Genomic DNA, 26,375 nt, shown 5'->3' with positions numbered 1-26,375 from the left:
TATATTTGAAAGTTACATAATTACTGGTGAATTTGAATTTTATAAAAAAATGAATATTTTAGATATTAGAATCCTCTAAGCAAATTCGTTTAACTTCAAAAAAATAAAAGAAAAATTAAAATAATTTATTTTATTTATTCTACACCTCTAATATTATCAATATAAATTATGAAATTATGGCCTACTTTTATTTATAGCAATAAAAATTAAACTAGTATTAATTGTGTAGTGTACATATGACCATTGTCATGTAAAACTGATTTTTTTTTTTTTTCAGTTCCGTGGGTATGGGCTGCAAATAATAATTTCTTCTACAGAATTTCATAAAAGAGGCGCTTTCTCGCCTCGTTATAAGATCTCTCAAAACCCTAGCTGTTCTTCAGAAAGGCGCCGCTTCGTTTGGGCAACCCCGTTAGCCTGCAGCAGAGGTTCCTCCGACCATGGGTAAGCTGAAATTCATAGCTTTTTTTCCGGATCAAAGCTTCGAGATTGTGAATCCCCAGATCTACTTTCATTGCAGTTTCTGTTTTGCGTAAATTTATATTTCGAGTTTTGGTTTACTTATGGTCGTTAAGGTTTTGTAACTTTTGCGATATTGTAAGACGGTTTTCTCGTGTTTGCCGAATTGAAATCTATTAGGTGCGTACAAGTACGTTTCCGAGCTATGGAGAAAGAAGCAGAGTGATGTGATGCGATTTCTGCAAAGAATTCGCTGCTGGGAGTACCGTCAGCTTCCCGCCATCGTTCGTCTCACCAGGCCCACCCGCCCCGATAAGGCCCGCCGCCTCGGCTACAAGGCCAAGCAGGTGTTTATTCTTATTAACTTTTGCATTTTTTGTTCGACTCATTAGTTTTTTTTGCACTGTTGAAATTCGTTGGAAGTTTATTGCTCTTATGCGTGTGAAAATGGTCAATGTTTCATTATATGTCGTGAAATGTAATGTAAAGGAGTCGTTTTGGTTTAGGCGGACTATTTTTTTGCCCCTTTTAAGATGAATTTAACCTGTCTGGTATCTATTTTTATTGTGCCATTGAGGAGAGCGAAGTGATTTGATTGTGGCAATAACATTCCTATCCGATTAATTATCATTTTGAAGAGTTATTGTTGAAGAAATCTATAAGATTGGAATTTATAGCTTTATTCTATCATTATATTTGCCTAACTGCTATATTTTAGTAGAATGTTAGTAGTTGATTTTATTTTAACGTGTTATTCCCATTTTGATCATGAGACTTGCGTTCCTTTTCTCTCATTTCAGTGTTTTATTTGCATTATGGTCAAGATTTCCTTTAGCCACATTATTTGATTAGCTAGTTGTAAAATGAAACTCCCATTATGCTGTGTTTTGGAGTTGACTCTTAATAAATGTGGAGTTGACCCTTAATCAAATATGTGCTTTATATGACAATTCTGATCCCAGTCCTTGCATCTGGCCCATAAATACCTATTGTTATTGTTCTTAGTGGCTAGCTATGAGTGGGTTCATTCTTTTGCCATATTTGATTATCCTGACTCAAATGGCTCATTTGAACTATTAATCTTGTTTTCTTCTCTAGTTGCTAAGTAGTTATTGTTTTCATTGTAGGTATATGCTTATAATATTCCACATTCAATTCAATATAAAATGAACTCGTATGATATTTAGTATACTATGTGAATTATCACCCATTTGTTTCTGAAAGTTTCTGAATGAGCTCTCATGAAGTTAGATTTGAGTGAACTCATATGTGATTTTTTAGAGAAATAAATGATAATATGAATGGTTTATATTCTTCATTTTGATTTGAACTTGTTTTGCTTGCTTTGGCATGTGTTGTTTAGTTATCTGAAAATTAGTTGTTTATCTGATTGCTGCATTTCCTTAATTGATTAGAGGTTTATTCATTTATTGTTTTGTGTTTTTTTAGGCCATTACAATGAAGTTCTGGTCACACTTTACTGCTGCCTTCATTCATTTGATAATTGAATTTAACTTGTCAGTTTCAATCTCTCCATTGAATTGTCTGTTATCATTTCTTTGCATCTACTGATTTTGCTATTAGAAATTTGCTTGATATTGATGGGATCTTGATTTTATGTATCGGGCATTTATTTTTGCTTAGCTCTATAAATAATCTTTTATTCTTAGTAGTCTCACCACATCTATTTTGGTTTAGCTTCATGAATATACCTACACCATTGACTGTTCTTCCTTAAGCTCTGCATTAAAGGGGTTCATGTTCTGCGTTTGTTGTATATGCTCAAATTATCTGGTTTAAATCCTGCTACCTTGTTTTTATTAGATGTTATTCTCACTCCCTTTAGAATAATCACATTTCTCTTTTGTTAGGTTTATTATGAATATTTTGACATTTTTTGCTTGTTTATTGCCTCCTTGTTGTGCTTAACTCGGAACCATATTACTTTACTGTTCTGGTTATAGTTTTATAAAAAGACAATCAATTGATTTACTGTGACTGATTTTCTTTATGATCTAATCATTGAATGTAAATTATTGAAATTATGAAGCAAATCAAGCTTTGTATTGACTTTCAAATTTAGAAGTATTAAATGCGCTCTTAAATTTCTTTGCTCTTATATTTTCTTAAATTTTATTTAGCTCAAATGTTATGAGTTTCAGAAAGATTAATAGTATACCATTTAAACATTGTATATGAAATTTAAATGAACTGATAGTTAACTTTTTAGAATTATTATTGTGTGTGCGTATATTAAGTTGCTTCTAAAGTTTAATTCATCATATTTTATTCCATTTAAGTTCTTACTATTTTTTTAAATATTCTTGGTGGTTCCAAGAATAGTTAGAGAGTATTAGAAATTATTAAAAATGATATTTTTTTTATTAGATTTAAATAGAGTTTGACTCTTAATAGGACATGTAGTGGGATAAAAGCTTGATGTTATTGTTATTATATTCTTGGTGGTTCCAAAAACATGAGAGATGTAATTCAAATGAATAATTAGACTAAGGGGTTGTTTGGTATCGGATTTACCGCGGGATTTAAGTCGGGTTTATGCTAAATCCAACCAAACAGTTTTTGTGCGCGCGTTAAATCCCGGGATTCGGTAAATCCCGGATTTACGGATTTACAGCTTAAATCCAGGATTTAGTAAATCCGAGGGGTAGCCGGATTTTGTAAATCCCATGGGATTTATCGGAAGAAGCACGCCAAAGGGAGGAAGTTGCCTTCACAGCCAGCGAGCTCCCGTTCTTGCTTCCGATCTAAATGTCGTAACTTGCGATCCAGGTGATGAGAAAGTCGTCGCAGGAGCGAAGTAGAACAGCCACGAAGGAGCCGCAGAAGCGAAGCGTGCAATTTATACACCTGCAAAGCAACGAAACTGAACAGCGGCGACGAAAAGAGAAGATGAAAGACAAACCATAGACGCCTCTAAAAAGTTATTATTGATTAACTTAATTAATATAATTTAAATTATTGATAATTAAGTAAATTAATTAAATATTTAATTGTATAATTAGTGCATAAATTAATTATCTAATTTATCTTAATTGTATAATTAGTAATTAAATATTAATATACTTAGATTAATTAATATAATTTAATATATCTATTATTAAATATATAATTAATTGTGTAAATAATAATTAATGAGTAATTTATACTTAACATATTATTAAATTTATAACACATTATATTTTTTATTTTTAAATCCCTAACTACTATAAATCCTGAAATATGTTACCAAACAATTTCTCAGGATTTAATATTTGGCATACCAAACAATTTTCAGGATTTAACACATTTTGGATTTACTAAATCCGGATTAAATCCCTCTAAAGTTAAATCCCACTTGTTGCCAAACAGCCCCTAAAGCTTTCTTGCACTAAAAAGTTGTTTTAAGAAGCAACAGAAAGTCGTCCCAAATGAAGCCCAAGTCATCAAGTTGGGTAAGAATTACCATATGCGATATGATAAAAAGGTAAATGTGTTGCAAGGTAAATGAAGGCAATTGATGTTGGACAGATGCGGTACTTTGCGCAAGTAGCTGTGGCAAAGAAATGTATTTAAAATTTCATATTGTATATTCATACACATTGAATCCTCAAGCATTTGTGCAAAATTTATAGAAGTCTGTCTTTAGATTTACTGGATTAGTTTTATGGCAAACTTAATAGTTCTAGGATAATCTAGATGCTTTTAAGCCCTGTTAATTTTATGATCATGTAATTATCTATAGAATTTGTTGTGTAATTGTTGAGAAAGATAGAGTTTTTGAATGATTTTGTGAGTTTTATAACATTTTTGTTGCAGGGCTTTGTGATCTACCGTGTTCGTGTGAGGCGCGGAGGCCGCAAGAGGCCAGTTCCAAAGGGTATAGTCTATGGAAAGCCCAAGAACCAAGGTATTACCCAACTGAAGTTCCAGCGCAATAAGCGTTCAGTAGCTGAAGAGAGAGCTGGCAGAAAGCTCGGTGGCCTGAGGGTTCTCAACTCCTACTGGATCAATGAGGTAAGAAACCAAAAATTCTCCAACGTCACTCATAATTTCCTTAATAATTTTGAACTGAACTGTGCAGGATTCCACATACAAATACTTTGAAATAATCCTTGTTGATCCTGCACACAATGCCATTCGGAATGACCCTAGGGTGAACTGGATCTGCAATGGAGTTCACAAGCACAGAGAGCTTCGGGGACTGACCTCTGCCGGGAAAAAGTACAGGGGTCTTCGCGGCAAGGGCCATCTTCATCACAAGGCCAGGCCTTCTCGCCGAGCAACCTGGAAGAGGAACCAGACCTTGTCCCTCCGCCGATATCGCTAAGCCTTTTCGATATTCTAGATCTTCAAATCAGTTTGTTATGTTCCTTTTTCTTGAACTATTGAACTTTTTTGTTATATCTGTCTTGTCAGTATTTCATATTTTGCTTGTATGAATGGTTGAATGGTGAAACAGAAGCAATCTTGCAGACTGGTTGAGTTTAATTCTATTCGCATTTCTCTTACTTAATATGGCATTATAATTTCTGGATGATTCAAGTTCTGAACTTTTATTTATTTATTTTTGGGAATGGGGATTCCATCCGCTGCCACCTTCAAAAGTGCGCTTGGCGGCACGGCTGATTGCACCCCATCCCAAAAACATCATAGCTTGCACTTGATTGGGCTTTTCACTTAAGAGGGGCAAATTATTGTGTCCGGATTCGTCCGGACACCAATCCGGTGTCATCATGTCACCAAAATGCACCGGGACCCAGTGTATTTGGGTGATGTGGCATTACCGGATTGGATGTCCGGACATCCGGTGACCGGACGCAATAATTCGCCCTCAAGTGGCGCTGCCATTTGAGGGGAATCAAGTATGATTTGGGGGGTTTCACTAATCAAGCTAAGTAATGATAGGTGTTGTGAACTTTTATTAGCTAATTTTTTATTTAAATTTAATAATTGTATATTCAAAATGAAAATAAAGAGAATTTAAGATTAATTCTCTCAAATGCTAATAAATGTGTTTAATATTAAATTAAGTGTTGTAGAGATGAGGAGGCTTAGGTGGATGAGTGGATTTACTCTTAGTAGCGAGATACAAAATGAACATATAAGTGAAAATGTTGGTGTAGCTTTAGTGGCAGATAAGATTACTAAATTGTCTTAGATGGTTTGGTCCCATAAAATAGTGGCGAGAGTAGATTTGACTTATGTGAAGAAAGTGAATTTGTCATTTGACCTAATGAAATAAATTAATTTTTTAAAGAATTTATTCCATTTTAATTTAATTTTTTAAACATTATATAAATATTTTGAATTTTAAATTATAATATTAGAATATCATGTTGATTAGAGCCATTGGGCATTTCCTAATAATAGTGAAAAATAAGTAAATTGTTGAACAGAAATAACCCCAAATCCAAAGCCATCCTCTCATTCTCCCCATAAACAGATCATCACCAAAACATATAAACAAAACCAATCTATATCCCTTCCAAAACCCTTAAATTCCCCAAATCCTTCTTCAATTCCCCGCCGATCTCTCTCTTCCTCAAACCATGGGGTGCGGTGGTTCCAAGGACGAGGTCGCCGTCGGCAACACAGTCGCCGCAAAATCCCTTCAATTAAACAATCCTTTACCGTCGAATACCTCGTTGCCGCCGGTTGATTCTGCTGCTTCTGAGACGAAAGAGGTGGTGGCGGCTCCTCTCATCTCCAAAGACTCGCCGGACCGCTATTTCTCGTCGAGGAAGGACGAGGAAGCTATTGCTGCTGGAAATGTTCTGAACAAGGATGATGATCACTCGCTGGCTGATTCTATCTCGGAAGTTGAAGATTCTTCGGTGGTAAAGAAGGTGGTTGTGATTGTAAGTGATGGAGAGGCGAAAAAGCTCGTTGCTGAAGGATCCGGATCTCAAGATGGTTAGTCAGTTTCCCCTTTCTTTTCACAATTATAAATTTAAGACATTATATGAATTTCACAGTTATTTGATTGATCTAATGATTCGCCTTTCTTAAAGATAATTCGATCGAATGTTAAACGATATCATTACCGTTGTTATGATCTCGATATTGCAGAAAAAACGAGCGCAGGTGGAGAGGATGTCAAAGCGGAGGTGGTGGTAGCCCCATTTGAAGAGAAGGCTTCTGAAGATACTGTTGCTGAGAAGAAGAATTAGAAGTAAAGTAATTAATTCATTTCAAGGCAATAATGAATGAATTTGTTTGATTGTTCCTTTAATGTGCATATTTGATGACAGAGATTATCTATTTTCCATATGTTGTTGGATTGTATATTCATTATTGACTCTCTCCCAATTTGAATTTCATTGGAAGGAAGATTGAGTTAATTTTTTTCTCTATTAGATTTAAACGAGAATTTGACTTTTAATAGGATATAATGGAGAAAAAAAATTCATATATATAGCCGACTTCACGTAGTGGGATAAAGATTTGATGTTGTTGTTATTGTTGAAGATTGAGTTAGTTTTTTTTTTTCAAATTGTTGTGTTGTTTGTTAAAAATGGGTGCAAGCAACAAGGGCAAGCACTTTTAACTATTCAATTTGGTTTGGGTGAGTTCGAAATACATTTCGAATACTTCATTATTTAGTAAATTGTTCATCTGAAAATGCCCCTCAATGAGGAGAATTTATTGTCTGTGGAGACCGGGAGACCGGACGGTGAGAACCGTCCGGATTTAATGCGTTTTTATAAATACTCAGCAAAATGACAGTAAATATGCAATTATGAATGCACTTTTATTGAGTATTTGCTGTGTTTTTACGTAAGGGCAGTAAAAGCGTAATAAATATCCTACTAATTGAAGATTTGCTATCTTTTTGCTGCCCTTTTGTAATTAGACCTTAAATTAGTTAAAATTTTGAATTTAACCTAAAGCTCTAAATTTAGAAATCAAATTTTAATAAATTTCTTTATTTTAGCATTTCAAATTTTCCCAATCATTTAATTAATAAGTATGACTTTTTTATTTTTTGATTTAAATTTAATTAGAAATTAGGAAAAATAATATTCTATGAAAAATTTTAATTCCTACTCTTAATAACTTCCCTAAGATCATTAGAAATAATAATCATTAAGAAATTTTCATATAAATTAAAAATTGGAAAAACCTTGCCTTTCGTCCTCTTGCACTCTAATAAGTATCAAATGATCTTTAAATAAGATGAACACTTCTTTTCCAATAAATTATCCTTGAAATTCTAAAATTTCTCTCTCACTTTTTTTACGAAAATTATAAGTAGAATTATCATCATTATAAAAGTTGAGATGTGGAGCTATTATACAATAGATCACATAATTATAATTTGCCCATAGAAGTTTAACATGATGGCTAAAAATGTCACAAAGCAAATTCCTAATGGCAAGAAGCAATTAGGTATTATGTGTTGAAAATAAGGCTTCATTTCAAATAGCTTTCTTGTTTGTTGTTGTTGATTGAGCCCTGTTAAAAATTAAATTCTCATTTAAATTTAATAAAGAATGGTCTTTTCTAATATTTTCTAACCAAGTCTTTTTAGGTCTACCTCTACCTTTCTAAACACAAGTCAAATCTAATATATCTACTTTTCTAATCGGGTCATCGGAAGGCCAACGTTTTAAGTGACCAAACCATCTAAGTCGACTCTCTCTAATCTTATCTTCAATTGGAACTACTCCAACAATTTCGCGTATATGCTCATTTCGTATCCTATTTCTGAGAGTAAAGCAACTCATCCGCATGAGCATCCACATCTCTGCAACAATTAACTTAATATTATGCTTCTCTTTTAATGGCCAACATTCTGCACCATAAAGCATTAAAGGTCTAATCACCATCTTATAGAATTTTTTCTTAAGTTTCAGGGGAGCTTTTCTGTTACACAACAAGTCTGATGCATTCCTCAACTTCAACCATCTAACTTGAATTATACTAATAATATCCACATCTATTTCACAATCACTCTGGATAACTGTCTTAGTACTTCGTAAAATTGATATAGAGAAAATAACTTGTTAAAGTTATTATGAAAAGCATCTTCGTAGCACAAAGAAATTTTAAAAGCGACAAAAAGTAGTGACTAGACAGAAATTGTAGTATTGTTATAAAAAACAAGGCAGTAAGAAAGCTGCCCAAATGAAATCTATGTTAATATTAACTCAATAACAATTTATAGCAAGCCATAAAATTATTTAATACAACCCATTAAGATTTCTTGTGATTTCTCCGCAAATTTAATGTGATGTGAATTTAATTTATATGTTAAATGCAAGTTACTAATTAATTTCTATCTTAATTACCCTCAATAAGTAATAATTATTATTGCATCATGAAAAATTTGTAGCCGAAGAGAGAGGTATAATTTAGCATCTTAGATTTGTATGAAGATCGAGCACACAAACAAATAAAAGAGTATGATTATAGCGTTTATAAGAGACACCATAATTTTTACGTAAAAACCCCTGAAAAATGAGAAAAATCACGAGGTCTGGCCTAATTTGAATGAATCCACTGGTGTTTTGCAATTGATTACATATGAGGCCATTCCTTAGGAGGAAGGTCTTGGATCGATATAACAAATATACATCATATAGAGTGCATTATATGGTGAGAGTTGGAATAATCAGTGTTGATATATTTGTTTGGCGGCAGAACCATAGTCAGCGAGCGATGTAGATCGAAAGGATCATAGTCGGATAATGGTGGTTAGAAGGATCGGAGTCGGGCAAGGTCGAAAAGATTGTAGTCAAGCGATGGTGGGCGGAAAGATTATATGGTCGGAAGGATTCTAGTCGGTGGGCGACAATGGTTGAAAGGATCGTAATCTGTGAGAGATGGAGGTCAGAAGGATCGTAGTTGGCATTGATCGTTGGATTGACCGTAGTTTTGCGGGCGATAGCAGTTAGGATGATCATAGTTTAGAGACTATGGTTGGAATAACTATAATCGGCGGGCGACAGTGGTTGAAAGGATCGTCGTCAATGGGAGACAGTGGTTAGAAGGACCGACGGGCGAAGGATGTCAAAAGGACCGTAGTTGGCAAGCAATATAAATCGGAAAGACCGTGATCTGCGAGAGATGGAGGTTAGAAGGGCCGTAGTTGACGATGGTCATTGGAAGGACCATAGTTGGCGGATGGCGGAGGCAGTAGGACCGTATTTGAGCGATAATGGTCAGAATGACTGTAGTCAATGGGCGACGGTAATTGGAAGGATCGTAGTCGGCGGGCGAAAGAGGTAAGAAGGACCGTAGTTGGAGAGGGATGTTAGAAGGACTGTAGTTGGAGAGCGATGATGGTCGGAAGGACCGTATGTGATTGACGAGCTGGTGGAAGTACGACGTCGGTCGTGCAAAACTCTGGAGGTGGTCGAAGAATGGGTGAAAGTTTGGTGGTAGTCGACGAACAAGCGGAAGTCTAGCGGCATTCAAGAAGAACTCTAGCGAAGGTCGGTGAATGTGTGGAAGTCCGTTGGTGGTCGACGAACAGGGAAAAGTCCAACGGTGTTCGGTGGTCTGAAAAAACTTCAGCGGTTGTCAACGAACATGTAGAAGTATTACGATGGTCCACAAAGAAGTGGAAGTCCGGTAGTGGTTGGGAAGAACTCTATTGGTGGTCGATGAACATATAAAAGTCCGATAGTGGCTGGGAAGAATTTCGGCGATTGTCGACGAATAGTGTTACAAATCTATTTTTGGATTATGATTTTGATGATAGCAAACAAATCTTGCCTTTTTCTCTATTGACTTTTCAGGACCCAAAGATCAGACGAAAATCAGAATCAGCTCAAGATGGGGTAGATTAGGGTTGAGTCAGTCTGTAATTTTATTTTTTCCCTCTTGAGTCAATTGTAATATTTGGTGTGACTAATGCAAAGTAACCCTACGCACACACACACACTTTAAAGACTTAGAATTTCTATTTTTACTCAAATCGGCCAGGACGATATTTACATCGTCCTGGACGATCTGGCTTAAAAATTATTTACAATGTTAATTATATAATTAATTATTCTATTTCAAATTCTAAAACCTAAGCTAATTATATTCATTTTTAATTACAAATTATACAACAAATTATTTATTTAAGCTTAATTAGATTACTTAATTAGACTACTTACTATACTACTAATTATTTAATTATTTTAATTAATTATTAATATTGTAGAGGCCTTTTATGATTTACTAATTATACTATAATTATTTTAAATTATATTAATTACTTTTTTAGATGGAGGCTCTTTAGGGTTTTCTTTATTAATCTTCTCCTGTTCTCCATTTCTCCTTTGATGTTACTTTTTCTCATTGCCAGTAATTCGTGGCTGCTTCAAGCTCGTGTGATTAGGGGCTGTTTGACAACAAGTGAGATTTAACTTTAGTGGGATTTAATAAATCCTGTAAATTTGAATTTAGTAAATTCGAAATAAGTTAAATCCTAAAAACAATTTGGTATGCCAAAATGCCAAATGTTAAATCCGTTAAAATCTAAGAAACTGTTTGGTAACAGATTTCAAGATTTATGACAGTTAGAGATTTAAATATGAAAAAGATAATTATAAATTAAAAATAAATTTATAATTAAAAATAAAAATTAATATGTTATGAATTTAATAACATGTTAAATACAAATTACTCATTAATTATTATATACATTTTTAATTATATACACTTTTAATTATCATATACATATTAATTAAGCTGATTATATTAATATTTAATTACTAATTATACAATTAAGTTAAATTAATTAATTAATTTATGCACTAATCATACAATTAATTATTTAATTAATTTACATTATATTAATTAAGTTAGTCAATAATAATAACTTAGAGGCGTCTAGGTTAGCCTTTCATCTTCTCTTTTCGTCGTTGCTGTTCGGCTTCGTTGCTTTGCAGGAGGTGTATAGATTGCACGCGTCGCTTCTTCAGCTATTCGACTTCGCTCCTTCGACGACTTTCTCTTCCTGTCGGATCGGAAGTTACGACATTTTGATCGGAAGCAAGAACGGGATTTCGCTGACTGTGAAGGTAAATTTTTCTCTTTCGCGCGCTTCTTTGGCTAAATCCCGTTAAATCCACCGAACAGAGGGATTTAGTAAATCCGGGATTTAAGCTGTAAATCCCTAAATTCGCGACTTATGAAATCCCGAGATTTAACGCGTGCACAAAAACCCGTTTGGCTGGATTTAGCGTCCGACTTAAATCCCACGATAAATCCGATACTAAAGAGCCCCTTAGCGTGAAGTTGTGTTGGAAGAATCGCTAAAGAAGCATTTTTTTCGCCCTAAAGCTCGTTGCGAAGGTAACCATCTTTCTCCACGACAAGGACGCCGTGCGAGTCGTAAATCCCGTAGTCCGTAAATCACTAAATCCCTCAAATCCTCCGAATTATGGGATTAAGGGTGAAAAAATGCTAAATCCGTATTTAGGACGGATGCTGATTGACAGGGGCGATTTTTATTTTTTTGTTTTTTGTTTTTGCGTTTGGCAGGATTTAGCGTAAATCGACTGAAAACCCGCTACCAAACAGCCCATCAGTTTTTCTGCTTCGATCGAACATTTTATTTTCTCCTCTTGGATCGAATTCAACTTCGTACTGCTCTTCGTTTTCATAGTGTTATTATTCGTCGTGGTTTTATAAGGGCTCAGATCAATTGAATTTTGGTTTGGATCTCATGGCGGACGTGAAGATGGAGGAGATGTCCCTCCCTGCGCTCTTCGAGCTGGCTAGGAAAATATATTACGCAGCATCGGATTCCTCAGTGGATCAGGTAAGGATGCATTATTAATTTTATGAAATTTCGTTAGAATCCTCATAACCAGGCTGTGAAGTTGTACTGCCGGTCAAGGAAATGAGTGATTGTTGCTCTTGCCCTAGCATGACCCTGCTCAAAAGAAAGGTTATACGTTCCTCGTATTTTAATTTTTTCGTATTTTTTTGTTATTGGATTTATTTAGGAACAACTGAAAAATGGGATTGATTTGCTGCGTCGTTGTGATGAGATGGTGAGCAAGCTCGGGCTATTCTCGTCTAACGAGACTAAAGATGACGTTAGCACCACGAATCTGAAATACATCTTGGTATGACCTCATTTAATGTAATGTCCTGTGAGATTTTTGTCAAAACGATGATATTCTGCTTGTTTATTGGTGTGTTATATGTGGAAATGTGTTATTTTCCTTTTCTCTCTTTGTAAGATTGTTGTCTTATCCGTCAGTTGTGCTTGATGGGGGAGCAGTTATATTATTGAATATTTTGGTTATGATGATCAATATACAGGACCTGAAGCATGCATCTTATGTGCTGAAAATGGAAGACTTAGCTGCCTATTTATTTAATAAACTATAAAACATAAGTGTAGAAGTTGATGGAAACTGTATAATCTACTGATGTGTTTAGTTTTGGCGTATGAAACCTCCATAGCTATCTTTCATGAATCGGTGGTGATAAAATAGTGCTAATGAGGATTTTTATTTATTTTCTTTTGTAGATATTTTCTTAGATTGAGCTTTAGCATCCTCTGTTGCAATTTCTACCATTCTAGTTTCCCCAAGGAGTCGTCCTCTAGCTATTAAAGAATCTTGACAGATGTACTGTTGTGAGCAATAACAATTAGAATAGACAACGCTTTAAGACGATTGCCACATTTTCACTGTTTTGGGTCTTTCAAGTATATTGTTATTTTTATTCTCCATAGTAGTGAAGTGGTGATATGCTAATTTTTTATATTTATGATGCAAGTCCATAATAAGATGCGAACATATATAGGAAAAAATATTTTACTATTTTTCATTCTCTTGTTATATTTATGCTTATGTCAATTGTCACGGGTTAATATCTTTTGTCACTTTGGATTAATTTGGTACTCTCTTATTTTTCATTAGGAATGAAGCCTACATTTTAAGTAGTAACCATGGCCATGAAATTTGATTATGCTGGTGGTGAATGAAACTTATGATTTTTCTTAGCTGATGAGGAATTTAGTTGAAATCCTCGAGGAATTTGTGATGTAATCCTAATTTTGTGATGCAACAACTTGTTGAGTGACTTGACAGCGTATTAGATTATTCAACATTGTCTCTATGGTGTTATGCCACATCTGCTAAGTGACTCGATGTCCACCATTATTGTTAGTATTATGTGTCATATTCTTTTTCTTGTGCAATTCAATATAACCATCATTTTCTTTCATCTGCACCAAAATTGTCTATTAAGCATCTAACTTAAGAGTTCCATAAGACGAGATGTAAGCCTCAGTCATTTTGAGGCTTAAACCTCCTAATCAAATATTAAATTAATAAAATATATTAACTAAGAAGATCAAGACTAACATCAAAGTTGTAAGACTAACAACAAGGTTTGAAGTTGGTCAAAGGCTAGACTCAAGCCTGTGACCGCCATCCTGAAAATTGGGGGCATACTTTTTGAGTTACTCTTTGTTACTAAAATTCTGATTAAATTGAATGAAGAAAATAGCTTAATTTTTGCACCAACGATCATAAAAATAGAGATAAAACAGTCTATTCACTATATTTGCTCAGATTTTTTTAGTTCACCCCTTTTTCTTGTAGGAGTATCATTGCTCTATTCTTGTACATAGGGTATATGTTAATTATTATTATGTACCCGTCAACTAGGGGCCTTTGCTCTGCCACTGCCCTCTTCTTTAGGGTGCTTTTGCCAAATTATTTTTTTGATGGCCATGCATCTTCAAACTCCTATTCGTGTGATATATTTAATTATAAGAGGCTGTTTTTGTGATAGGATACTGAAATATCATTTGTAATATCCATATTGTTAATTAACATTTATTTGATTTATTGATGGATTGCTGCTAGGTCCCATTTTATCTTGGAGAACTGACAGAAAAACTTGCAAAAGAGGACAGGATTGAGATTCTTAAAATGTCGCGTGTTCAATTGAAGGTTAATCCTTTAAATATTTTTCCCATTTAAAGTGAGGGCAGAGCCTGAAAGTTAGTGCTTTACTTGCTTATTAGGGCACACAAGAAAGAGCTATAATCCCATCTTTCATCGTCTTTTGTGCCAATTTTTTATCTTTCTATCCATTCATTTTCTTCAAAATTTCCCTATATAATTGTAGGAATTTATTTCAATCTGTGAGGCTCTTGAACTTGTGCCCAAAGAGGAGATTGAGTCTTCTAAGACAAGCAGTACAGATTTGGCAGCGGCAAGAGCCAAAAAGGTATCTTTTACTGTTTTTCTTTTCCCTGCTTTATAATAAGGGCCATTGGTCATCGTAGCTACTTTATTTGATTAGTAAGAATGTTTGTTTATCACTCAGGTTCTCCCTCTCTCATTTCTTTTCCTTGCTTTATATTTAGGACCATTTGTCAGCGTAGCTACTTTATTTGATTGGTAAGAATGCTTATTTATCACTCAGGTTCTCCCTGTCTCATCTCTTTCCAGGATTTACTAGATGGTTTCACATAACTTCTTGATTAAGTTGTTTTTATATAGCTAGATCTGACAATTAATAACTATAGTTTGAAAATTATCAATCAGAGTTGTGGATGTTGTCCTTTCAATGTAAAATGACTTAAGTTTTAGCTCTATTTATTTTTCTTTTCAAGCTGAAATGCAGGATTTATCATAGTTTTTCCTTGTAGTTGGGCATATATGCCAAACGAAGCCTGAGCATTGGTATAACAGAAGTTCATAATTTAGAAAGAGAGCATTTCTACAAGAAAAATAAATCTATAAGTTTCATGACAACTTTAATGATCTTATTTTGATTTGCATCTGCATAATATTGTTTTATTTAGACAAGAATCTACAGTTAAAATTGAAAATTGACTATACATTTTGTTGAAATGGCACATAATAATATAATGCTAGACCTAATTTTATCTAATTCATGGGTGTAGTTGAGACCTATTGTAAGGAATTATGCAAGCTTTTATGGTAATGCTGCCATAATTATCTTAAGATAAAACATGCAATCGGGAATCTAGATTATTTATTTACATTGTGTGATATGCGTCGGGACAAGGGAGAAGCATGTTTTCAAAGTGTAACACGTAACTAAATTAGAAATGAGCCTTTTTGCTCGAAAGCAAAAAGTGTAAAGTAAGGGTGCTTTACTTTTCTGAAGCACATTCCAGTTTTAGTTGTGTGTAGTAATAATTTACGTAGCAGCATTTTCATAAAATCAATTTTATTAAATCATATGCTATCATCCTACATTAATAAATCAAATTAGATTGATATTTTCGGGACATGCACTAGATAATATGGAGGGTAAATCATATAAAAATAGCAGTTCAAAGTTTATACTTAGCAACGAATCATATCATTCCTTCACAAATATTTTGAAAAGAATCTATGAATCACGAAGAAATTAAAAAATTATATCACATAGTACATTTTGATTTTCATTAAGTGATTGTCAAGCGGTTAATACTTTAATCAGAAATGTAAAAATTAAGATGAATTATGAGGCAACATGCCAATAAGACTATCTAAACATATAAGTAACCATGTAAAATGAAATGAAGCAAATTTCATAGGGTTAAAATACTTAAAAACTTCTTGTATAATTGATGCATGTGCTTATAACTCTTTGTGCTTTATAAATGATGGGGGCACCTCACTGCATCAAAGCGTACTTTAGTGTTGTCAAAGGCTTTTGGGTAAAGTAAAGCTTATATATGCTTCTCTTGCTCTTCGCTTCTAAAGCACACACTTCATATTGTTGTAACAATAATAGGGTAGCGTTGCTTATTATCTTATATAGCATCCATGCAACATAATCAAGAACATTAGTTTGGGGTTTGATGGATATTGGCTTGAGTTTTGTGAGTGTAAGTTGTTCTTTAAATTGTGGAAGTGATAGGAAGGCCGCCCTCCTAGTGCTTGAGTTGGGAGAAACAGGAAAGTTTGTTGGATGAAATTTTTTGAAGAGAAGGTTCTTTGGTTGTTTGTCTTATCTACTACTTAAAAACACATAATAGATGTTCACTTAAAACAACGATGGAAGCACTGGTAAGGCTCAACTTTAAGTTAATATCAGAGGCTTAGGCCTAAAGGATAGTAGTAATTTTTCAAGAATTTATCTATAAATTGGGGTGAACATTATGCTGGATTCTTTAGCTGGTTAATTATGTAATGGATTTCATGGAGAATTGAGTCGTGAGACCGACCATATATAGTTGGTATTAGGCTGAAAGGGTTTGTATTGGACAATATATTTCCATCTTCCTTCACATTTGATCATCTACAAAGTGGTACATTTTATTTTTGTTTTTATTGTAGAAGGTAGAGCTTCATAAGAAAGTTTGTTGGTTTAGATAAAAATGTTATGCTACTCTAGACTTAATATGACTTATGTGTTTTCAATTTCTATTAGTAAATGCAACTCTTATGTAGTGAATCAACTTGCGAACATTAGGGCATCTCTTTAAGTTTATTTAAATGTCATACTAGGGAGTTATTTTAATGTACTGAAAAAGCTTTATACTGTGAAATGTGTACAGAATCAGGGGGGAGTGCATGTGCTTGCATCGCTTCAATTTCTATTAGTAGATGCTATTCTTATGTAGTGAATCAACTTGTGAACATTAGGGCATCTCTTTAATTTTAGTTAAACGTCATACTAGGGAGTTATTTCAATGTGCTGAAAAAGATTTATACTGTGAAATGTGTACAAAATCAGGGAGGAGTGCATGTGCTTGCATCACGAAACAATGGTTCCTACTGAGAAGAATTGATTTGATATGTATTAAGGAAAAATGTTTTTCAAAAGTATGCTGAAGTTATTAGAGATATGTATAATGAAATATTGATTAATGTTAAAGTGGTTGTGGAGTGGCCAAAGAGTTTAAAATTACAATATAATTATATTAATGGTCCATATCGAGTACATATCTTCTTTCGTTTGTTATGAAGATATTTACGATGTAGTAACGATTTAGGGTTAGTAAGATGTATTCTTGCAATCATCTTATAGAGTAACAATTCAATTATTCAGCTAAGTCACTGCAATTATTGATCTTGGTATACATTTCTTTCACATAAAACACATGTTGCAAAGGTCATAAAAAATCATATTTCATTTTTTTGTGTTTTTTTAATTTGTTTGCACCTCCTTTTCTTTCTAATAAATTAGGAAATAATTTGATAAAAGATCAACATATAAAATAACTTCATAATGCTTTATTAATGAAATACGAACTTAAATTCTTTAATGTTAATATGTGAATTTATGTCTTGCTTATGACCGTAAAAGTCAAATGTTTCTACAAAGGAAGAAGATAATTTGAAAAAGCTATAATAATAATCTCTTCAAATTCAATGTCGCTCATTTAAAGATAAATTGAAAAGTCCTTATTAGTTCCATCGCACTTTTTGTTACCACTTCTGTTTTGGCTCTGTTTTAAAACAGTATTTTCTTCCATTGTTCTGAATTAAAATTTTAGAAAGTGAGAGAAAACATCTAATCGAAGATATTTTTATATGAGATAATTTCCCTCTATTTTTAAATATTTTAATCTCAAATATAGGAGAGAATATTATTTCAAAACAGAGCATTCCCATGGCTCATCCACCTTCATTTTCTCTCTCCTACACTTTTCTGTACTTAGTACTAAATGCTAAAATTTATATTTATATTATGGTTTTGATCTCTAAAGTCAAATATGTTGATTAAAATATGATTTTAAAAAACTTTCTTTGTTCCTCTGTATCATGGGTGATTGTTATTCTTTGGATTTATATTAAAATTATATTCTCTTATATTTTTTTGTGTTAAAATTTTAGAAAGAGAATGAAAGCTTCTCATTCATGGATGAGATATTTTGCCACTATTTTCAATTTTTAAATCTTATAAATAGAAGATGGCACCATTTCAAAATAAGATATTCTTGTTGCCCATTTATTTTTAAGTTTCTCTCTTCTCCACTTTCCTTATGGATTTCTCCAACAACTTTAAACGAAAAAAAGGCCACAATCTACTTATCAATACTGGAGAGGGGGTTTTCAAGCATTCTATGTTAATAATGCTTTTTTTTTTTAACTCTATGGAATGCCTTTTTTTGTGGTCTTTAGCTTTCTCATGGTGCCAATTTGTATTAGTTTTGTAAATTTTTTGTTGTTCAATTAATTATATAAAATTACTTGAAATTTTTATTTAAACTCTAAGACCTGAGTCTCATTGTTTAAAGTTAATTCTTCTAGATGAATCAACCAAAGATTTTTAAATTTAAACATTATAAAGAATCTTGGTCCAAATAGGTTATATTCCTCAAACTAGCAAAATTTAGTAATTCATTCATTAGTCCCGATTGTTTGACTTGACTGTTTCTTTACTTCAACTAGATTGCTCGTTTTAAGCGTCAAAAAGCTGCTGAAGCAAAACTTCAAGAAATCAAAGAAAGGAAGGAGAGGAGAGGCCGTTCATTGAGAGCTTCAGCTCTTTCTGCCCCTATTGAGGCTGGGGAGGAAGATTTGCTTGATGATGATGGTGAAGAAAGGGAGGTTAGTGATTATCTTTATATTGTCAAATATCGAGTGATCTTTACATTTATTTTTCTGTTTAAATTAGTTTAGTTAGTTTTTTATCTTAGCCATATATCATGTATAATGTTTTGTTATAGTCGATTAATGACTAGTTGACTACATTATGGCTATGATTTGACTCAAGGTTGAGGATCACTCACATTTCATATTGAGTTTTGGCTCGGCTCGAGTTCTAATGGAAACCAATGAATGTGGATTAAATTCAAATTATTTGGCTTTATCTTTGCAATGCGAGTCAAATCATAGATTATAAATATGGATTGATGGCTTATATTCAGATGGAACATTAATGAATGAAATTTGATTATTTGTGAGGCCAAACAAGTGCTCCTTAGATCCAAATTGTATATGTGGATTGCTCCAAACTAGGTGTGCAGAGTTTTGCCTTTCCTTTTCTCTATCAACTTTGGTATCATGGTCAAAACCTTTGTTTTCTCTTGATGGCTTTAATAATATTCTAATATTTTACAATCTTAATTTTCCCATCCTAATTTTAGTAGCCACATCTTGACCTGCTCCAAATTTATCTCTAATTTTGTAATTGCATATTCTGACTCAATCACCCATGCCACTCACCCTCCTAAAGCTGCTAGTCTAAGCCTACCCTTCTAGCCCATAAAAATATCAATCCTATAATAGAGCCTTAGTCCACTAATAACCGCATTATTGATGACTTCCTTGAGTGGAGATTCGTGTTTCAACCTGTGATGTTGTTGCTTGTTACTTTTCCTGCCTTTGGTTACACCGCTTACACTATGGCTCCCAGTGCGAATTGATTGTTGTTTCTATCTACAACCATTAATCGATCATATATCTACACGTTCTCTTTCCCTCTTCTACTCAATGTCGCACTTTTTTCCATCAAGTTTGAGCTTTTTGCTCGATGGTGCGATTGGTGCCACATCTCTCCTTTTACCTTCACATGTTTCAGCATTGCAACATTCTCTGTCTGTAACAACGACGACTGTGTAGCAACATTGTGACACCCTCTTTGACATTATATATGTTGCCAACTTTTGTATCCTTCTACTACTACCTTGATCACAACGTTAATTCGTCCATAACTATGATCGATTTCATCATAAAGCACTTGTCAATTTCCACACCCAATAATACTAGGAAATTTTCTACCTATAAGAAGGTCACTACTTTCTAGCATTCAATTCTACTGTGAGAAGGCATAATTTTTGTTGATTTTAGGATATTTAAATATCATTGTTGGGTCTTGTAGCTTTGCATGGATAACTGATTTGTTAATCTCCATTTTATTGAGGTTTCTATGAGAGTGAATTGACCCCTAAAATTATCCATCTTGCAGCAGTATGATATTTCAAGTTACTTTCTGCATATTTGAAAAAACTCAAGTTTGTTGTGGTTGAAAATTGATTATTTCGCAATGTTATTTGCTATCAATTGTTTTAATAAAAATTTCATGTATATGTATTCTGCCAGGTTTTTTTTTTTAATATTTTGTTACTGTTTGCAATGACAGCACTCACTCCAGAATAGGGCAAATAATTTTGATGAATAGCTTTCTCAATATGATTAGTTTAAGAGTAAATCATCAATGACCTAATTGATAACGATAAAAAGTAACATACTTAAAAAATGTACTATAGACAAATAAACAAAGCTAGAGATTGATATGGCCACTAAAATAAATGATGGAAAAATTGTATGCATAAATAGGAACAAAAAATTACTTTGGCTAAATTCTCGGTGCTTGGTGATCTGAAGTTCTCTCTGGTTATTAGGAGGTTAATCATATGGGCCTGTATCAATTGGAAATATGGTGCCAGATCATAAAGTCTTCATAAAATGAGGGCAAAATATAGGTGTAGTGTATTATCTTTAATATAATATTCTTTTTAAAATTTTTCCTCAGAACATTTCTATTAAAACTTTCCTCAAAACACGAGAGGTCGTAACGCAAATTTTCGTAGCCCATAAGAATTGATAGTGGAATCTTAATAATAGTGTAGTTTCTCCCTTGTGATATGATGCACTTGTTGTGGTCCGACACTGTTTGCACAGCAACCTGATCGTTTTGCTTTGTAATTCATTTGATTTATTTGACCAATTTACCTAGTAGGCAAACCAGGTTGCTTCTGGAAAATGTGGTGAAGTGAGGTTAGCTGTTTGTTGTTTACTTGGCTAATGTTGTGGTTTGTCTATGTTTGTTATGTTGCATGTTTTAGGAATCTTGTTGGATCATATAAATGATCTGTGTTTGGCCGATAGGCATCTTTTTTCTATGTTTTAATTAAAATTAAGGCTCAGCTTTGGAACTTGATTGACAAATTGGTAATAAGACCCTTCATTTCAGCTCTTTATTACTGAAGTTAGTTTCTTTGATCTTTCTTAGTCAAGATGGTTATTGTTACTTTTGTCAGCTCAGATCATCCTAACGATTAACTTGTAGTTCGTTTGTTTGGGTACTGGTCTGAAGTAACTGCCAAATTACTAGCTAAGGGTATAAAGATTATCTACTATTCTTTTAGCTAAAACGGTTTGGTCAGTATTTCCATTAAACCCTTGATGACATACTATTCTTAGAGTAACCAACTTTTTTTCTCGGTGTGTCAAATTGTTTAGCTCATCAAACCATGTAGCCTTCTACATCTTGTTAAAAATCTCTTTGCGCTCCTATAAAATCTGATCCAATACATTAGTTGCTGACTTGTTGCACTTTATGAATTCTCACACCTCAATGTGAACTTTGAGGTTTTTTTCTGATTATGTTCTATTCTACATATGAACTGAATGCCTGAGTAATGTTTCATGTTGCTTAAATTTCAGGCCTGGATAACTTCTATCTCTCTGGCTATTTGCAAGGTATATCTACATCTATCCTTTCGAGCATGCCATGGAATCATCTTCTGCTCATTTCTTGTAAATATCAATTATCAAATGGTAGCCATCTTTTTTTTAACTTATCTTTTCTTTTTCTTTTCTTTTTTTATTTTTTTGATTATAGGCTTTTGACCTGCTTGATATGCTAAAGAAAGAGGAAGAGATGCTAGTTGCTGTGAAGGAACAAAGTTCACAGGTACTTGGTTCAGAGAAGAGTTATTTGTAAACAGGGAGAATTAATGCACGATCATCATTGACATAAGGATTCTGGTTCAACATGTTTTTTTTTATCTTTTCATATTATAGATTATGTTATTTTAGATTTCATGTATTTAGTCGGCTTATTGTTTAAAAGGATATTTTAGACAGTTTACCATTCTCTCTCACACCCACCCACTGTCTAATCAGGAAGCTCTACAAACCACCACCGCTTCTCGCTTATCGGCACACAATTAATACCTCTATAATTGTTGAGACTCGGTGCTCATAACTCACAAATGTCAACCAACTAGAATCCATGCTTGCGACTCAGTCGCGTCACCAACCTACCTTTTCTCCATCAACCATCTATTTCGTTGATTTTCTCAAATAATCACTAGTCACCTAGTGCTGACCACCTAGTAGTCTTACTATCTATTCAATTTGGATGCTTTTTGGCCTCAATTGGTGTTGCATCTAGAACCTGAGGAGGGCTACAACCGGACTTCTCTATACCATGCAAGAAGACGCTTCATTTGTATATGCTAATGCCTTTCAACATCGCCATCTATTCCTTTTATGAGCTGGAAGAGGCAGTGAAGATAGAATACAATAGCTTTGCTAAGATTGATTACAATTATTAGAATGACTTTTTTTTTTTGCAAAAAGTTTGCAGTAATCTAAATATTTGAAAACTTCATGAAATTTACTTAGTTCTAAAGGCTTGATTCAGAGATATATTTAAGGAAAACAAATACATTTAACAATCTCTCACTTAGATATTAATTTTTTTATATACAATCATTAGAGAGAAATCATCTGTATGCGGCTCCCCCTTCTCAATCAACTTAGGAGTTCGATTGAGACTTTGTACTACCTCAGTCCATTAGTGACGAACTTGTCAATTATTACCACAGTCCTTATCTTATATCATACTTCTCTTTGATCTTGAAATGTCATTTGCCTTGTAATGCTCTTATGGCTTTTGGAAGCTCCTACTTAAGAGAAATTCATCTCTCATTGCACCACTATAATCTCTAACACTTGATTTCACAATGGCTCCCACTGTTCTGATGTTTCCTTCCATGCTTTAGGTGTTGTCTTTACTTCCTCATACTATCACCATTGCACTCTTCATCAACTTCTCGGAGTTATTGAATAAGGCTGAGACATTCTTCACCCAATGTTTCAATGGAGATCAATTTCTTCTTTAAGCCAGAAACATGTCTTACATTATGAAGGTTTCATGTAGTCCTATTGCTAATCTTCACCAACTTCCACAATGTTCAGGTCACCATTAATAAGCTGAACCTGCTTACAAACTCCAACTATTTAACTAAACTCTTTATTTTGAGTAGATTGGAACTTGTCTCTTTCATACCACTAACTAAGGATCAATTCATCGTAGATCTCTTCCAATATTAATATTCAAATAGTCCACCTATTTTGAAACCTGTCCACCCGTCTTGTGGGCAATGCTTTTTTTTCATGTGGGCTGTCATGCCACATTGCCAACATGTGTTGTTGCAAACCTTTGCTGAGACTTGAATCTACTCTGCTATGATTCTTGCCCTTATTTTGTGTTGAACTCTTGTTAACAATTTTTCAAGAAAAAAAATTGATATAATTGACTGGGGTGACTGTAATTTTCACATAATATTTCTTTTCTCAAGTTTGCGGAGGCTTTTATGCTTTGTATAACCTATATGCTTGATCATGGTCTTTTCTTACCTCAAAAGCCTTGCCTTTGTCCAATGCAAGTAGTGTTGATCACCTGATCTGTTTTAAAGTCTTTTTGCCTCATAGTTCACGTCTTTGTTGGCATATTCATCTAGACTTTGCCATGTTTGTTAGCCTTAATAGTTGATATTATTGTTTTTCTTTTATATGACAACATGAAACATGATTGCCCACTTATTACTATTTTTTTCTTAATTTACTGCATCGTAATTTCTGATTTATTTGAATTGTAGGCAGGTAATGATTATTTTGCTCGAGAAGTACTGGATGAGCGTACCCAAAAAGCTGAAATGTGGCATAAAACTGCTGCTAGTCGAGCTCCTTTCCTGAAACCTTCCCAACCTATCAGTTGTGCAACTTTTGCACAAGATGTTATTGAAGGGAGAGCAAAGGCGTCAGAAGTACATGAGCACAAACACCAGCCTCTGATATTTGGACCTGCTAGCTTAATTGGTGGAAAATTAACTAGTGAGAGAGAGAGAATGGCAGCACAAGTCTTCCAGCCTGGTTACAGGTACGAAATGCTAATGTTTTTGTTGACTATTTTCCATCCTCATTGTTCTGTTCTACTATCTTAATACGGATTGCGTTTTACGGTTTCTATCTGCTTCTATGACTGGTAAATAAACATCTGGTTTGCATGCTTCTGGTTATTATGTTTTAAGTTCTGTAAGAAGTGTAGATGTCTCCTAATGGGAATTGATGTCTACATGAATAAAAATGAGGTGAGCTGAAAGGTTGAAGAAAATTGATACAAATTTGACAAATAAATTTTATAGTTCAGACTCCGCCACTCACTAAATTTAAAACTTGGTTCTATTCATGAATTTATTTGCTAATGTTAACAAGGAAAATGATCATGTTTATATAATCATGCTTTCTGGTGAGAATATATGCATTATAAAAAAACTTAGGCAAATTACTTGATTCTGCAAATGCATATGCATCATAAATTCATTTAGTTTTATGTAGTGAACCTATGTAACTCTGTAATTTGGACAATTGTGCGGCTCACTCTTTCTCTCCAATCAAAAGAGGTCCACGTTGACATGGATTTGTTTTGTAGCATTTTTCAAAAACTAAGGATTGGATTTTTCTGTTTTGTGAGGAATCCACAGATGATGAGAATTCTCTTTTGTATGAATTTGAGTAATGGTTCTTACTCTATAGAAAGTCTTCTGCAAAAAATCAGCTCCATTTGATCTGAACCAAGTGAAAAATCAGAACATAAAACTTAGGCTTTGTTTGGGACGGCTTTCTCGCTGCTTCTTAAAGTAGCTTTCTAGTACAAAAGTTTAAATTTTTGTACTAGAAAACTGTTTTAATAAGCATAAAAAAAGCCGTCCCAAACGATGCCTTAGCCACTACGTTGAAACCATACAACTCCTTGTTTCCAATGCCTGCTTTTAAGCCTGTTTCTATCTCATGTAAAAAATTACCTACACTGTAGGTTTGTAAAAATTGCTTCCGCTGCTGTCCTTAATTTATTCACATCTCCTCTTGTCACAAGGCATGCTTAAATTACTGCTTATTTACTGGATTATCTATGAAAACAAGGCCTTATTTCATCTTTTCCATTGCTGTTTTTCCAATAAAAGTTATGCAATTTGGAATCAATAGTAGCTTTGTTCTTTGAAACTGTAGCTCATTAGCCCTTCTGGCTATTTACTGTTTGTTGGATTGATAGGTTGCCCACCATGAGCATAGAAGAAGCTGGCTTAAGAGAAATGGAGATTATGAACAAGTGGCAGGAAAGGAATACAAAGCTCATGGAGGAGGCCAACTCTTCCTGGCACAAGGATAGGAATCGCCGAGAAAATGACGACGACGACGACGATGAGGCTCAGGAGAAGGCGCGAGCATGGGATGATTGGAAGGACGACCACCCTCGAGGTGCCGGAAACAAGAAGCTCACTCCTTGCGGGTAAAGAAAGCTTTGTAACCTGGCAAATTATTACGTCCGGTGTCCGGATGCATCTGGAGGCGAATTTGGACGTGCCATGTCACTCCGACTCCGGTGCATCCGGGTGACGTGGCATTTCCTGATTTGCCTCCGGACAGTCCGGACACCGCATGTAATAATTTGCCCTGTAACCTCTGTAAGTATTTTTTTACATCTACAGATCTTTTATAGTTAGGGAAGATGACTTTTGAACTCTCTTTATTTATTTTGGCTGTTATATTAATAGAAAACATTTTAGTTTTTCAGTTAAGGTAGCTTCACAAATCTATAAACGGATGCTTTTCCATTATCTATTGGTGGCAAACTCGTTATGTTGAACCTAATAATAATTGAATTTGCTCAGTTTAGGCTCATTCATTGAGGCTCACACCCAAATCGTAATTGAACTTTGAGGCATGTCTTAATGAAAATAAATAGTGGCTTTTTTTAAAAAAAAAATTGCATATTATGGGTCATATATAGTTAAATTTCTCATATCTAATTGACTTATATGGGTCCACAAAGTTAAGTTTGAAATAATTGTTATAATAATGATAATAATAATTTTAATTCTATTTAAATCAATAAATCTTAAATTTATATGCATTTTTTGTTTAAGATAAAATAATGCTTGATAAAACAATTTAAATTTAAAA

General features: G+C 33.9%; 3 protein-coding genes across 6 annotated transcripts; all 3 read left to right on the top strand.

Moving 5' to 3' along the window:
- Positions 1-290: 290 nt before the first annotated feature.
- LOC110115652 (60S ribosomal protein L15-1) lies at positions 291-4,972 on the top strand. Its single transcript, XM_020848946.2, has 4 exons — positions 291-444; positions 640-806; positions 4,276-4,473; positions 4,541-4,972. The coding sequence occupies exons 1-4, from the start codon at positions 441-443 to the stop codon at positions 4,784-4,786; spliced, it is 615 nt and encodes a 204-aa protein (XP_020704605.1). The 5' UTR covers positions 291-440; the 3' UTR covers positions 4,787-4,972.
- Positions 4,973-5,853: 881 nt separating this feature from the next.
- On the top strand, positions 5,854-6,800 carry LOC110115650. Its single transcript, XM_020848945.2, has 2 exons — positions 5,854-6,372; positions 6,529-6,800. Exons 1-2 carry the CDS (start codon positions 6,009-6,011, stop codon positions 6,627-6,629), a joined length of 465 nt encoding a protein of 154 aa, XP_020704604.1. The 5' UTR covers positions 5,854-6,008; the 3' UTR covers positions 6,630-6,800.
- A 4,473-nt stretch (positions 6,801-11,273) lies between these two features.
- LOC110115645 (PP2A regulatory subunit TAP46) lies at positions 11,274-25,987 on the top strand. 4 transcript variants are annotated; one of them, XM_020848936.1, is made up of 10 exons: positions 11,274-11,477; positions 12,140-12,220; positions 12,408-12,530; positions 14,289-14,375; positions 14,554-14,655; positions 18,786-18,944; positions 21,786-21,821; positions 21,964-22,035; positions 24,011-24,291; positions 25,465-25,987. In XM_020848936.1, exons 2-10 carry the CDS (start codon positions 12,140-12,142, stop codon positions 25,703-25,705), a joined length of 1,182 nt encoding a protein of 393 aa, XP_020704595.1. In that variant the 5' UTR covers positions 11,274-11,477; the 3' UTR covers positions 25,706-25,987. The 4 variants fall into 4 exon arrangements, with proteins under 4 accessions (XP_020704595.1, XP_020704594.1, XP_020704593.1 ...); XM_020848935.2 differs by having other exon boundaries at positions 11,287-11,477; positions 12,099-12,220; XM_020848934.2 differs by having other exon boundaries at positions 11,287-11,477; positions 12,092-12,220.
- Positions 25,988-26,375: the final 388 nt, after the last annotated feature.

The sequence above is a fragment of the Dendrobium catenatum genome, unplaced genomic scaffold (assembly GCF_001605985.2).
Source record: "Dendrobium catenatum unplaced genomic scaffold, ASM160598v2 fragScaff_scaffold_1449, whole genome shotgun sequence".
NCBI lineage: Eukaryota > Viridiplantae > Streptophyta > Magnoliopsida > Asparagales > Orchidaceae > Dendrobium > Dendrobium catenatum.
The sequence above is the reverse complement of the archived record's forward strand: the minus strand, read 5'-3'. Positions and strand labels throughout refer to the sequence as shown.